The sequence below is a fragment of the Pelobates fuscus genome, chromosome 5 (genome assembly GCF_036172605.1).
Source record: "Pelobates fuscus isolate aPelFus1 chromosome 5, aPelFus1.pri, whole genome shotgun sequence".
Lineage (NCBI taxonomy): Eukaryota > Metazoa > Chordata > Amphibia > Anura > Pelobatidae > Pelobates > Pelobates fuscus.
Genome location: NC_086321.1, coordinates 297,061,264 through 297,076,961, shown reverse-complemented (window position 1 = coordinate 297,076,961; position 15,698 = coordinate 297,061,264). Strand labels below are relative to the sequence as shown.

Sequence of the window (15,698 nt, the reverse complement as noted above, 5' to 3'; positions counted from 1 at the left end):
TTCGCTGAAGGCTTTGAAAGCTGTATCTTTCAGGGCTCCGTTGCTGCTGGTGCCGAACCTCGGCCAGCTTTATCTTGTGGAGCCGTCTGACCTGATCCTCCGCTTCCACACCGGCCATCCTTTAAATACCATTTCTAGTGAGGGGTTCAGGTCAGGGTCAACTGGGCCTGAACGTCCCGCATGTATGCCTCTGACGAGGGCACAGAGGAGGCAAAGCTGGCATTGTCAAGCTCCATGTGTTCTGCTTGCACTACTGCTTTGGTCTGTTTGCAAGCTGGCTGCCCTTCAATACTTCATAGTGCTGATCCATCTGCCGCTGGTTTCACCCTGTCTCCAAGGAAGGGGACCACCCCACTTCTGCCACCAGATGTGGCAGTATACCCTCTCGAGGATGGGTTACTACTGCCTGTGGTTGCCCCTTCCTAGTTGTGCCCAGCCCTAAGTGATTATAGCTGCTAGCCAGTAATTATAGTTGTATAGACTATAGACCAGTAATTATAGACTTAGTTAAGGGTGAACAGGACTGTTTATTGTAGGCAAGATACACAGTATTTATAGGGGGTCTCCATTTACATAAGAAACATAAGCCCACCCTGGCGTCGCTGTGTCTGGGAGATAATGGTATTTCCCGGGCACAGGAAGCCGATCACACACAAACCCCAAAAATACACACCATACAGTGACGCACCGCCTCATGCCATACATCCCCAAATAGCTGGGGATACATGGTAGGCATGTGCATGGGAACATTTTTTGGTTCGGTTCGGCATTCAAAAATTCGGTACTTCGGAACTTCACCACTTCGGAATTTTAGAACTTGTCTTGCAGCCGCTTGGTAGATAACTCCCTAATTCCCACGGTATTAGGGAGTTAGCTACCAAAAGGCTGAAAGACCTAAATTGGTCTTTCAGCCACATTTACTAATACTAAGTAAAAATTACTTAGTATTAGTAAATTTTGCCCCTACTCGCTATACCGCAACTAGGGACATGTCTAGTAAACAGTGTTACATTTTTTTTTAAATGTCCTCCCCCCTGGCCGCCATACCTGAGTGGTGGGTGGGGGCCCTAAATACTAATTGGGGGGACCTAATGTCCTCCCTCCTGGCCCCCACCTCTGAGTGGTGGGTGGGGGCCCTAAATACTAATTGGGGGGACCTAATGTCCTCCCCCTGGCCCCCACCCCTAAGCAGTGGGTGGGGGCCACAGGCTACTCACTGTTCACTGTTTAATAGACATGGCCCTACCTGCGGTATAGCGAGTAGGGGCATAATTTACTAATACTAAGTAATCTTTACTTAGTATTAGTAAATTTGACTGAAAGACCAATTTAGGTCTTTCAGCCTTTTAGTAGATAGCTCCCTAATACCGTGGGAATTAGGGAGTTATCTACTAATTACCGTATATACTCGAGTATAAGCCGAGTTTTTCAGCACATTTTTTGTGCTGAAAAACCCCAACTCGGCTTATACTCGAGTCAATAGTCTGTATTATGGCAATTTGCATTGCCATAATACAGACTGGGGGCTGTGGGGGCTGGCAGCTCCTGTCAGCTCTCTCCTCCTCCGCGCCGTCCGTTCAGCACCTCGGTCAGCTCCCAGTGTAAGTCTCGCTGTGAGCTGACAGAGGGAGCTGCACAGACCGCGCGGAGGAGGAGGGAGCTAACAGGAGCTGCAGGAAAGGTAAGTACAGCTCTGCCAGCACCCCTCTCCCCCCCACTGAACTACCAATGACACTGGACCACCAGGGAAGGAGCCCCCCTCCCTGCCATATATCAAGCAGGGAGGGGGGACGAAAAAAAAATATAATAAAAAAAATAAAAATAATAATAATTAAATAATGAATAATAATACAAAAAAAATAATATAAAAAAATAAAAAATAATAATAATTAATAATATATTAAATGCCCACCCCCACCAACACACACTGCATCACACACACAGCATCACACACACTGCATCACACACACTCACACTTCATTCATATACACACACTGCACTCATACACACACTGCACTCATACACACACTGCACTCATACACACACTGCACTCATACACACTGCACTCATACACACTGCACTCATACACACTGCACTCATACACACTGCACTCACACACACTGCACTCATACACACTGCACTCATACACACTGCACTCATACACACTGCACTCATACACACACACTGCATTCATTATATACACACTGGAAATAAATATTAAATTAATATATACGCACACACACTGCACTCATACACACACACACACTGCACTCATACACTGCATTCATACACGCACTGCACTCACACACTGCATTCATACACGCACTGCACTCATACGCACACACTGCACTCATACGCACACACTGCACTCATACGCACACACTGCATTCATACGCACACACTGCATTCATACACACACACTGCATTCATTATATACACACACTGTAAATAAATATTCAATTAATATAATTTTTTTAGGATCTAATTTTATTTAGAAATTTACCAGTAGCTGCTGCATTTCCCACCCTAGTCTTATACTCGAGTCAATAAGTTTTCCCAGTTTTTGGGGGTAAAATTAGGGGCCTCGGCTTATATTCGGGTCGGCTTATACTCGAGTATATACGGTAATTCCTGTCATTACATTGTCTGGCCAAGTAACTTACATTTTATATGAATGTATGTTACTTGATTGTTGTAAGTGTTGCAAATGCTTACAGCTGAATCCTGGCTATGTTTGTATACTTTTTATTTAAAATTGTATACAGTGTAACATTCTTCTTTTTCCACTGGGTAAGTATATTAGTACTTAGGCAAAACTGTGCTTCAGAACTTCGCCAATTCGGAACTTCGCCAATTCGGAACTTCGACACTTCGGAAATTCAGTAATTTCGTAACCTCTGTAATTCAGCACTTCGGCTATTCGGACATTCGGAAGTACCCGAATGTCCGAATTGCCCGAAATTCGTCCGAATACATATTCGGCCCGAAACGAATTGCACATGTCTAATACCTGGTCCCAGCTATGATCCCTGCACATTGCGGAGCTATCGGATGTATAGAGCCCAAGAAATGGTCGTACAAAGTCTGGACTTGAGGCTCTGTACATACCCGAAAATAACTCCACAGAACCACTTGCTTTCGGCCGGTGGATTCAAATTACACACCTAAACCATGCGGCGGCCAATCAAGAGAGAGGGTGCAAAATCAACTTGCACCAATCAGTGCTCAGGGAGGGGAGGAGTTACAAGTTAAGCCCTTTAACTCACACCGACTAATCGGAAGAAAGGGCTCGAACCAGTTTGAATGACAGCTCCTTCTCCTATTGGTCGGCATGGGTTTCCAGGCAGCCACATCAGGACTCTGTGGCTGTGACTCAGAGTCATAGTTCTATGGGGCTCCCGTCTCTCTCCAGTGGATATATGGGTTTCCAGGTTGAACTTGATGGACTTTAATCTTTTTTCAACCTAGACAACTATGTAACATTATTTTGTCTTTCAGTTATACAGCCACAACATTAAAACCACCTGCCTATTATCGTGCAAGCCCCTCTCATGCTGCCAAAACAGCTCTGGTGCATCAAGGGATGGAATCCACAAGACCTCTGAACGTGTCCTGTGGTATCTGGTACCAACACATTAGCAGCAGATCCTTTAACTCCTTCAAGTTGGATTGGATGGATCCTATTTGTTGTTCCAGCGCATCCCACAGATGCTCAATTGGACTTAGATTTGGGAAATTTGAAGGCCAAGGCAACACCTTGAACTCTTGTCATGTTCCTCAAACTATTCCTGAACAGTTTTTGCATTGTGGCAGGGTACATTATCCTGCTGAAAGAGGCCACTGCCATCAGGGAACACCATTGCCCTCAAGGGATGTAAGTGGTCTGCAACAGTCTCTAGGTAGGTGGTATGTGTCAAAGTAACATCCACATGAAATTACTGTGACACTTATAAATCTATATCGAATACACAGTACTTTGCATTACTGGATGCTATGATTCAACTATAATAATGGGGGACTTTGTTACATGCATACACACGTCACAATACTAAGGGACACTTAAGAGAACACTCCAAGAAATATGACAACTGCAATGTGTAGTGATTATGGTACCAGGAGTGCCAAGACACCTTCCTGTGACTATTCAAGTAGTTCAATGTGTGCGGCTGGTTATTCGCAGTCTCACAAAAGAGGTTCATCAGGCTCTGGGGAAGGGAGCACTCTCAAGTCTTGGGTCTCCTCCAATGTCTCATGACCTCTTCAACATGCCCTTCAAATAGTGCCGTGGTTGGTGGTCGAGGGACCGAATGACACCAGATCAAAAGTCCACGGCATCACAGCACAGCCCCAATCTCCCAGTGTGCAGGATGGGTACAGGCGATCTCATGAGGTTGCGAACTCCAATAGGGAGGCAGAATAAGCGTTCCGGGAAGCTCTCAATACCTTCTTGCCATAGAGATAATAGCCCCCTAATCCTCGGTGGGAACAGAGTTCTGTGACGCTATCCATGGACATTTTTGGGAAACTAACAACGCTTCAAGGACTCCAGCTCCTTCGAATGACTGTTTTAGACGGCAGGACAATAGACAGGTTCTGAAAGACCAATGTAAATTAAAAGTCACAAAATAACCATGTCTAAGAGCATTACTTTTAAAACATCTGAAAACCATAATTAGTTGCTCATTCTCTCAACTGCATTTCCAGTCATTAAAAAGAAGAGGGGGTGGGGGATACTGCAGAATTAATCACGGCAGGGAAATGACCATTACCAGCACACAATCATCATTAGTGCTTTTATTTGATTTTTTTGTTTCTCAATTGCAACAAAACTGCCTCACTTGCACCTGTAGACCATCATACATAGTTTTTTTTTTATTACAACTGCTATAAAAATTGTATTGATTTGATATATTAATTGGTGTGTGTGTGTGTGTATGTATATATATATATATATATATATATATATATATATATATATATATATATATATATATATATATATATATATAAATTGTTATTATTAATTTTGTTTTAACCTGGTCTTATCTGGGAACTATATGACAGAAAAAATATGAAACTAGTTCATTGTCTTGCCCAGGGGACTTGTGCAAAAAACAAAACCCAATCTCCCCCCCCCCCCCCCTCCCCCCTCCCCCCCAAAAAAGAAAACTAGAAAACAAGTTAACTCCTATGTTTTGTTTTATACAATTACAAAGTATTTGTAGGGTGAGTAAAGGTGCTTTGATTTCTCAAAACCTGCTCATTGTTGCTTAATTCTCTTTCACGGAAAAGACCGCTTTTCCACCTAAAGCCTCTTGTTCTCCCTTTCTGAGTTTTTCGCATAGTCTGGATTTCACTGCTAGGGAGGGAGGCAGGTTCATGCAGCACATAACCTGTTTTGCCAGCTTGCAAGGAAAAGGAACCCACACCAGAGGTGGGGCAGTCAATTCTCAGCTTGAAAAACTTGTTTCCTCATCTCAGATACAACCTCCACTTAGGTATGGCCAGTCCCTGCAACTCTAGGCATTGTGATTTTGAAGGTGAAGTCATATGACTAAAGATGTTCATCTGGAAGAAACTACCTGTTGGAACTGAGATAGTTATAGAAGAACCAAAACAACAACTGTCCATCGTAACAAAACTAAATTCTTATATTTTTCTTTTTTTTTCTGTTGATGAAGAATAGCTGAGTTAAATATTTGCTATATTTTTATTGAGTGATATCTACATATCTACAAGTTTAAATGTGGATTTTGCACATTTTTGGAATGGCTTCTACACAGGGTGTCCTCGTGTCACTTTCATAAATTTCATAAATTGCATAAATAATTTGGTATACTGTGGAAACAAACAGCAAGAGGACCTGCGAAGGACCGTTTTTTCATATTTCTTCGTTTTAGGCTCATACTCAGTGGTGGGGAAAAATGGGTTGTACACTCCTTTAGTTGCACACAGAAAGGAAATGCTATCCCTTGGATGAAAGATTAAGTTTGTGGTCTGAAGAAGTGTGTACCAGTCTGGTGGGGCCCCTGAGATGCCGTGGTGGTGCTGTTGGTGTTTCTGTCCTCCTTGCCTTTCCGAGGATAAACGGGCAGCTCTGATTGTGAACAGAGAAATAGACAGAATGCTGGTATTTGAGAAGAAAAAGGACCGTAGAGAGCTGAAACTCCTGCTTTTGGGTAAGTGTTTAGTTTGGTTATTGTAATTTTGTTCCATATTTGACTGCAGCGCTCTGTGAATGAAATAAACTCTATCTAGTATTTGTGCGATGGAGTCTTTAAAGAATGGTGTGCCAAATATTTTAGTTTGATTGACTTTAAAGGACACCTGTATTAATAGTTTCAGCAAGTTTTGAATGGAAATGCACCTTGGGTCAGAAAGTGTTTGAAAACCAAATGAAAAATATAGTCAGTCGCTATAGTCTTTCCTGTTTCTGTGCAGAAGTGAAGCAGGGAACCCCACAGAGATGGTCAGTTTTAAAACACTATCTGTCCCAAGGTGTATGTACACTGATCAGCCACAACATTAAAACCACTGGCAGGTGAATTGAATAACATTGATTATATCATACAATAGCACCTGTCAAGGGTTGGAATATAGAAGGCAACAAGTAAGCAGTCAATTCTTAAATTTCATGTATTGGAAGCAGGGAAAATGGACAAGCAAAAAGATCTGCGTGACTTTGATTGGGTCCAAATAGTGATGGCTAAACGACTAGGTCAAAGTATCTTCAAAATGTCAAGTTTTGTAGGATGATAACGGTATGCAGTGGTTAGTACCTACCAAAAGTGGTGCAAGAAAAGACAATCAGGTAACCGGCGTCAGGGTCATGGACGCCCAAGTCTCATTGATGCATGTGTGGAGCGAAGACTAGCTCATCTGGCCCAAACACACAGAAGAGCTATGGTAGCTCAAATTACTGGAATATATAATGCTGGCCATGATAGAAAGCTGTTAGGACACAGAGTACATCACAGTTTGCTGCCTAAGGTGCTGCATAGCTGCAGACCGGCCAGCATGCCCATGATGACCCTTGTCCAGAGCCTTCAATGGGGATGTGAGCATCAGAACTGGACCAAATGAGCAATGGAAGAAGGTTGCCTGGTCTGATGAATCGCATTTTCTTTTAGAATCAGTGGATGGCTGAGTGTGTGTTATATTTACCTGGGAAAGAGATGGTAGCAGGATGAACTATGGGAAGAAGGCAGGCCAGCGGAGGTAGTGTTATGATCTGAGCAATGTTCTGCTGGGGAAACTTGGGTCTTGGTATTCATGTGGATTTTACTTTGACAAGTGCCACCTACCTAGAGTTGTTGCAGACCATGTGCACCCCTTCATGGTAATAGTGTTCCTTGATAGCAATGGCCTCTACACTGCTAGAATTGTTTAGGAATGGTTTGAGGAAATAAGAGTTCATTGTGTAGCCTTGGCCTACAAATTCCCAGATTTCAATCCCATTGAGCATTTGTGGAATGTGGTGGAACAACAAACCTGATCCATGGAGGCTCTAACTGACAACTTGCAGTACTTAGAGGATTTGTTGCCTCAATGCATCAGATATGTTTTCACAGCACTAGGGGGACCTACATGATATTAGACAGGTGGTTTTAATGTTGTGGCTTATCAGTATATACAGTTGAAAGATCCTTTAATATAGTATAGTTAGGGATAAGGTTCTTTTTTTTCCATTTTTTTAATATTGTCCATTTAAAAAAAATCTATTTCATTTTAAAAATGTATGAAAATTTTAGGTTTTCCTGACATATGGTGGCAGTACAATAGGGATGAACTCTTCCCATGGGACAAGCATCTGAAATTAAAAATTATCATAAAAGTTCCTCCCCCAACAGATATAAGACATCAACCTACCACGAACCCTCAGTTCTCTTTCTTGTTCCATCAGGAACGAACAACATCTGTATTTTGTGGTGAGGCACAGGGGGGGGTCTGGCCTGATATTCTCCCTGGTGGAGAGCTGAGTGGCCTGCGTGCATCCTGCAGGACTTACGGAGCAGGTATGTTTCACTTGCTTTATGCCGAGTGTGGTCACTGGCAAAGCAAGGAGGAAGTTTCTAGCGGCAGCAAATCACTGCCAAAAGCGAGACGCATGCACACAGCGGTGGAAAGCACGCCCGGAAGGTAATGCGTTCCACCGGAGTTCCGACCGTACTACTGCGCATGCGCGGTCGGAATTCCTGGAAATAGCACCAAATTTGAATGAATGCTGCCTATTTAAGTTGTGCAGATCCTACTGACAGCATGGATGTTTGACAGGAAGGATCTCCTGTGTCAGCAGTCCCCCCCGTCCCCCCCCCCCACGGGTCAGAGGTTTTACAGGTGAGATTTTTCAGTCTCTGATCTTTAAGACCTCTGTGTCTATCTTAATTTACTTAAATTTCAACAATCATCGTCTGCTGAATTTACAAAGTTTCTTCCAGAAAAAGTTGTTCCTAAAGTTCTCTCTTCCAGGACTATCAATCAACCAATTTCCCTGCCTACCTTTAGTTATCCATCTGTCTCCGATCTGGATGAGAATTGTCACATGTGGGATGTTGGTAGGTCTCTGAAAATCTACTTGGATCGATCAGGCCAGGTTGTCTCCAAGTCTACTTTGGCAAGATGACTCGTGGACATGATTAAATTAGCTTATTCTTCATCAAATTTGCCTTTGCCTACCTCCTTGAAAGCTCATTCTACAAGAGCCAAGGCTGCTTTCTGAGCCAAAAGAGAACAAGCTGCACCTGAAGATATCTGCATTGCTGCTACATGGTCTTCATTTAACACCTTCATCAAACATGACAGACTAGATGTATTCTCTGCCTCTGACGCTGCTTTCAGGCATAAGGTGTTAAAAGCAGTGGTTGCTTAATTCCCGCTCTGGGATTTCAATATATCCCTATTGAACTGCCACTAAATGTCAGGAAAAAACTGCATTTTTATGCAGCGTAAATTCATTTTTCCTTAATATGGTGGCAGTACCATCCAAGTGTTTAACTCGGCATCCTCAGGAATTTCACAGCGCTATCTACTGTGGGCAGATGACGTGTCCCACAGGGACTGTAATCTGCCCACACAAAGATGGTGGCGCCCAGGACCTAGGTCCGGGCATGAAATGAAGATAAAAATAGGTGGGGGGGCTTAGGGGCATTTGGGAGTGACTAGATCTAGTGAAGTCGGCCCTGACAGTGCCGTTTTCAGTTCTTTGGATTTTTGGATATTGTTATCTATGTTTTACATTAAACTATCTTCCTGCAGCTACCTCATATTGTCTAGAATTATTTAAGAGGAAGAATTTATATTATTTCCTTGAATTTTAATAAGGGCTGTTTTTTTTTTTTTACTGACCTTTATTACACTTGTTTATGAATATTTGTTTTACATTTTACATTTCTGGGCATCTTTCTTTTCTTCTCAAAAATAGGGAAATTAGTTTTCTCGAGTGGGTGTTGTTCTTGTGCTAATATTTCTCCAGCAAATGTCAGTGGTCTAATGCATGCCTGAAAACTCCTTCTTGTTAGAAAAAAGTGAATTGCGTGTAATTTTCAAAGTAAGACCCCTTGGGAAAACCCCAACACCATTAAATTAAATATAAAATCTGTGGAACATTTATTGGGCTCTGTAAAGCTTTATATGTGAAGATTGTGTCCTTTTTTTATTTTTTTTCATTTACAAAAAGTGCAGATTTCAATAGTACTTTTATAAATTAACCTTGTTACACCCTCCAGCTCAGGGCCAGATTAACATAGGGGTTGGTGGAGCTGCAGCTCCATGCCCATGCCCATGGAATAGGCCTATTGATTTTAAAAAATGTCTTTCTATTTAAAAAAAAAAAAAAAAAAATTCACACTACTTTTAGGGTTGCCACCTGATCTGGCCAGTATTTATATTAGGCTGCCTGGCCGGTGCCAATATTGCAGTAATACCGGCAATACAAATGCCGGTATTGTTCTCAGTATAAACAGAGATTACTCTGCAATACCAGCACGAGTCAGTAGTGGTCGCTATGTGTGGAGAGAGGCAGGGATAGGAAGTTGCAGCATATACCTGCATCTCTCTACACGCTGATCCGCGGGGGAGCAGCTACACAGCACAGAGAGTCCCAGCCTGCAGAGACAGCTTACAGCTCAGGGAAGTGAGGGATGGGGTAAAGGCTGCAGGGAGACATGGGGACACAGACACTAAGAGGCACTGTGAGACATGGGGACAAAGGGAGAGCTTTGGGGATGCGGAGACACTTGGGGACACTGAGACACTAGGGACACAATGTTCCCAAGTGTCTCAGTGTCCCTATGTCTCCCAGCCAGTGTCCCTGGTGTATGTGTGTCCATGTCTCCCAGTGTCTGTGTGTCCATGTCTCTGTGTCCCCTAGTGATATGGGGACACTGGGAAATATGGGGACATACACTAGGGGACACTGGGCAACATGGGGACACAGAGATGTGGGGCACTGAGACACTGTGATACATAGTCTCAGTGTCCCCATGTCTCAGTGTCCTCTAGTAACACGGGGACACTGGGTGACATTAGAAGACAGGGAGACACTGTGAGCAACCCATTTATACAGCAGAATCAAACTGTAAGTAGTTTTTGGTGATTTTACAGAATTTTCTCTTATGTCACTCCTTGTGATTTCCATCATGTAATGTCACACATACATAATTAGATATGCAAATTAGTAAGGTATTTTTTTCCAAGAAAGTTGGCAAGCCTAACTACTCTTCACATACTCTTGCAAAAGTATGGAAACTTAAGAGGGATATATGGAAGTAAAACATGTGTGGACTAGCCGAAATGAAATTAGTTAAGGCAATACTGACTTTGGTATCTCTAACACTGTGGCATGTTCCCTTTTATTCTACACTCACTACATCCTCCTTTTCTCTGTCTCAGACTGTTTACCAGGAACTTCTGCCTGCTAGTAAGAAGGTAAGGAGACAAGTGGACATGTGAGTGCTAGGGGATACTTGTGCCAACAGCATCCTGAGCTTAGCATAAATGTGTCTAATGCATGGAGCACCCACCTTTGGAGTTCTCATTGAGATGCATTGGAAAGTCTGTCATTGGACAGCCACAGAAAGTCTGGGCAAAGTTAGAGGAATTGCAAAGGCAGCAGACAAGTGAACTGCAGCTTTTTTCATATATACACCCAATCAAAAAGTGCATAATTCAATGAATTATATTATACATACTACATCGTGATTTATTTATCTTTTTATTTGGTACATTTTTTATCTTCACACTAAAAACTGTATTGTAGCCCCCATCAAATACAGTTTAGACAATATAAGACTGGCTTGTGTAATTAACAGGTTTGTTAGCTAATGTCCAAATGGCCTCATACCAAATTGGTTAAAACCGTCCTTACAAAATCACCAATCAGAACACACTATTAAGATTTGAAAGTATGGGACAGCCATTACAAAAGTTTTTCACAACTTGAATACTCACTCTGCACTGAGCCCTAGTGGGGCTCACATTGATGTATTTTTGTTGCGTCATTTTTTTTCTTCATCTGTATTTTTTCAATTCAGTCCTTTTCTATTAAAATGTTTTATTTTTACAATACCAACATTGGAATATAATGGAATTTTGGGGGGCTGAAGAAAAGAAAGCAAGTATATTTTTTTTCTCTTACAAGTATTAGATTTGTTGCCCTCTCCATATTATTAGGGTAAGGGGTTAAGCAGGGCAATTGTTAAGTGGTAGTTTCAAGGTGCTTGGAGAAACCCTAACCACTGGGTGGAAGGAATTGGCCATAGCTTGTGGGAGGACAAATGGCAATATGATGAGTATATGATAAATATTTAATATCCCCACGAATCACATGTCTAGGGAAGGAAGTGGTGTTGAAAATAGCATGTCCACCTCATCACCTAATCACTGATTAATAAACAGCCACCACCTGCCATCCATGAGTGGGGACTGTGGGATGCTAGGTCCCCCCTTGGTTATTAAGTTAATACTCCCCACCAATAGGTGGATGAGGGCTAGTACCCCCACTTTAAGAAGTAGTTTCTAACTGCTGAGCATGGGTTTTAAAGTTCCCTTATAGTAATATGTGGATATATACCGGTGTGTGTATATATATATATATATATATAGTCAATAAATGTTAAACAAAGATCTGCACACCAGTCAAACCATAAGAATTGCTTTTCCTACCGAAATCACACATTTGCAGTGATGTTACTACCTCACTGGTGGATCGGGGGGGGGGCAATTCCTCTCCCCCCCCCCCCCCCCGGGCTTTCCCCTGCCGGCTAATGCAGGGCACTGTCCAAGCGCCAGCCCTGCAATCTGCCTTCACAGATCGGAGATGAGATCAGTGATCTCCCTCCCCAGTACGCAGGCACCGTGCAGCCGGCGGGGCGGGGGGGGTGGGGGGGTGGAGGGAGGGAAAGAGGACCCGGGAGCTCAGCCTGCAGCTCCTCCGAGTCCTTCTCTCGCAAGCATGGCAACGCTCCGGATCTCGCAAGAGTGAACTATAGCCCTGGAGCTACGGGCTAGAGTTCACTCTCACCACTGCGACCCCATGGACCACCAGGGATCGAGAAATGGACATATACTTGTTTATTTTTACTAAAAAATTTTTTTTTAAAAGCCCCCTACATATTCACATACTGCCCCACTATAGACATTACCCCCCCATACCCACACTGCTCTCACATACACTGTCCCTACCATACACACACTGCCCCACTCACACACATACACTGCCCCCCATACACACACTGCCCCCACACACCATACACATTCACACACTGCCCCCCCATACACACATTGCCTCACACACACACTGCCCCACCCACGCATATACACCGCCCCACACACACCCTGCCCCCACACACACATACACTGCCCTCCATGCACACTGCCCCCACACACACATACACTGTCCCCACACACACATACACATATTGGCCAACACACACACACACACACTGCCCCCCATACACACATTGCCCCACACACCCAACACATTAGCACACTACACACCCCACACACACACACTGAACCTTACACACACACACACACACACACACTGCACACACTGCACACCTCACACATTGCACACACACAACTGCCCCTATGCCCTACCACAGCCCCATATCCCAGCAGACCCCAGGTAAGTTTTCAAACTGTTCTTAAACGTTTTGACTGCTTACTCTGGGAGGAGGTCCAGCACTCCTGGCACCATAACCACTCCACAGAGCTGTAGTGGTTATTGTGCATGGATTATTTCTTCAAATAATCTACAAGTGCCCCTCCCGAGATCAGGCTCTGGATCCGCCACGTTACTACCGCAAAGGATTCTGGGTGGGCATATGCAAGTTAGCTCAACAAGGAATTAAATTTTTGCCTCATTCCATTTTAAATATGGATTCCTTAGAGTCTGTGTTTGCTGTATACAACAGCTTTGAAACACAACTTGGGAAAAGATGCAAAGCCAGTGAAACTCTCATGGACAGCTATTTAATTGTTAATGCAAATCATCAGCATGAGGTTGGTTACTGGCTTGCTATTGAGGCTTGGCAATATATATATATATATATATATATATATATATATATATGTCTATATATATATATAAAGAAAAAGTACCTTGCACTCACGCTGAAAGATGTCCCTTGTATACCGGGTGCTAGAGCTAGGGCTTGATTGTACAAATATCCAGAAAGGTAGCAGCACTCACGGAGTTTTAAAAAATTCTGTTCTTTATTTGGTCATTTAAAAATTGCGATCAACGTTTCAATCCTCTAAACGGGACTTTCCTCAGGATCAATACAACAAAGTAGTCAATAAAACAAACTTATATAGACATAAACATTAATTAAATTAGCTTACCCCCAGGTGAAGTGCATTCCCGAACGGTGTTCTAGCTTGATCAGTGCGCATGTGCACAATAAGCTCCACCCCGTGACGTTACCGCGTCCGTTTCCATGGCGACACAATACAAATATTGTCACCATGGAAATAGGGATGCGGACATGCTGACTGTATGTGCTATAAATTGCTCATTCTAAGGAATGAAAGAAGTGAATAAGAGAAGAAAAAGTGCATACTCAGGATGAAAATGCATGTTAAGAATAAAGTACATTGTGCTGAATCTGAATTACCATTCCTAATTATTATAATACCAATTAGTGTGGCTAGATCATGTATGATCAATTAAAGTGATAGTGTGCATTGTTAAATTTAGTGATATCAAATTATTGATAATAAAGTGCATGTTTAAAGGGTCTAAAGTATCATATGCCACCTAATAAAGTGCAAAAAATATGTGATTAAAGTGCCATAGTGAATAATTCTAAGGGTACAAATATGTTGACCAACACTTATATACAGTAAATACAACTACATGCCTACAGTAACTATAATTAATTGGACGTTCTAAAGTAAGCAGTGCTATTGAAATTTTTTTCTACAATTGAAATAATTATTGTGTAAACCCTGTCACATTAAAGCAATACATATATTGCAAGATTGGCTTATTCACTAAACTATTGAATATGGATGAATTTTTACTCCAAGCTTGAGCTTTTGCAGAACAGGCAGAGATTATACAGTTCTCCCAGGAGGAGGCAAAGAATATATTATGGGAGCAGACTGGATTGGAGTTACCTTACAATATTACTGCCAAGGATGTTTATTTTAAGTTGTCTAAGTTGCACAGAAAAAGTATTGACCTGGATCTCCATGGCCTTTTTCTCTCCGATTACTATAAGGCAAAGAGAATCCCTAGAGGGTTCAGGATATTGAATATCCCCACTATTGGCAGAGGTAAAGCAAAGTATGCAAGGAATGGACTATGGTTCTAAACAGAACATCACTGGATATGATGCTGATTATCATTAAAGACGTGAAAGAAGATTTAACAGACGTCAATCAAAATATCCTGGAGGTAGAAACAGAGCACGCTATGTTACTTGCGTCTACAGAAGGATTGAAACTGCAAGAAACATAGAAACATAGAAACATAGAATGTGACGGCAGATAAGAACCATTCGGCCCATCTAGTCTGCCCAGTTTTCTAAATACTTTCATTAGTCACTGGCCTTATCTTATAGTTAGGATAGCCTTATGCCTATCCCACGCATGCTTAAACTCCTTTACTGTGTTATAAGAGAAATTAAAAGAAGACCTCCTCAAATATAAAAATGAGTTGATTGGGGGCGGGGCCTGGCTGCCGAGCGGGAAAGACGCACAGCTACATAGCTCCTGACCACAGCGACATATTCGGGGACAAAACCCCCCAAAATCGGAACAAATCACGGCAGAGAAGGCATGATGCAGGCAGGGGAAACCCGGGGGTATCCAATGACCCCAAAAACGAGACACACACCCCTCGGGAACCCTCAAAAGCCACTGTGGCCTACTCGAGACCGCACTGGGGAGAGGCGGCCGCTCTCCTTGGCAGCAAAGGCACACACAGACCTCTCGGTGTCCTTGCCTCCTATCCCCCCCCCCCTATGGACCGGAGGGGGTTATCCCGGTCCCCCCTGAACAACGGGGGCAGCTCAGCTAAGCCACACCACAAGACTAAACCTGTAACACAGAGGGGCGACCTGGCACACGATGCCTCCAAGATGGCGGCGGACTGGGAGGCCTCCCACATCGCAGCGGATACAGAGCTCCGACTGGCCGCAATCTTTGACACTTTCTGTGAGAAGCTGGAGGCTTATTTGCGACCTCCCTAC

The 15,698-nt window shown here is 43.0% G+C and overlaps 1 protein-coding gene across 1 annotated transcript in view; it reads left to right on the top strand.

Annotated features, from left to right (window-relative positions):
- Positions 1-5,824: 5,824 nt before the first annotated feature.
- The window catches only part of LOC134611530 (guanine nucleotide-binding protein subunit alpha-15-like), a 111,330-nt gene continuing 101,456 nt past the window's right edge, over positions 5,825-15,698 (top strand). Inside the window, exon 1 of the mRNA XM_063455484.1 lies at positions 5,825-6,179. Within this exon, the coding sequence (XP_063311554.1) occupies positions 6,035-6,179 (145 nt within the window). The 5' untranslated portion in view covers positions 5,825-6,034. The remainder of the gene's footprint in view (positions 6,180-15,698) is intronic.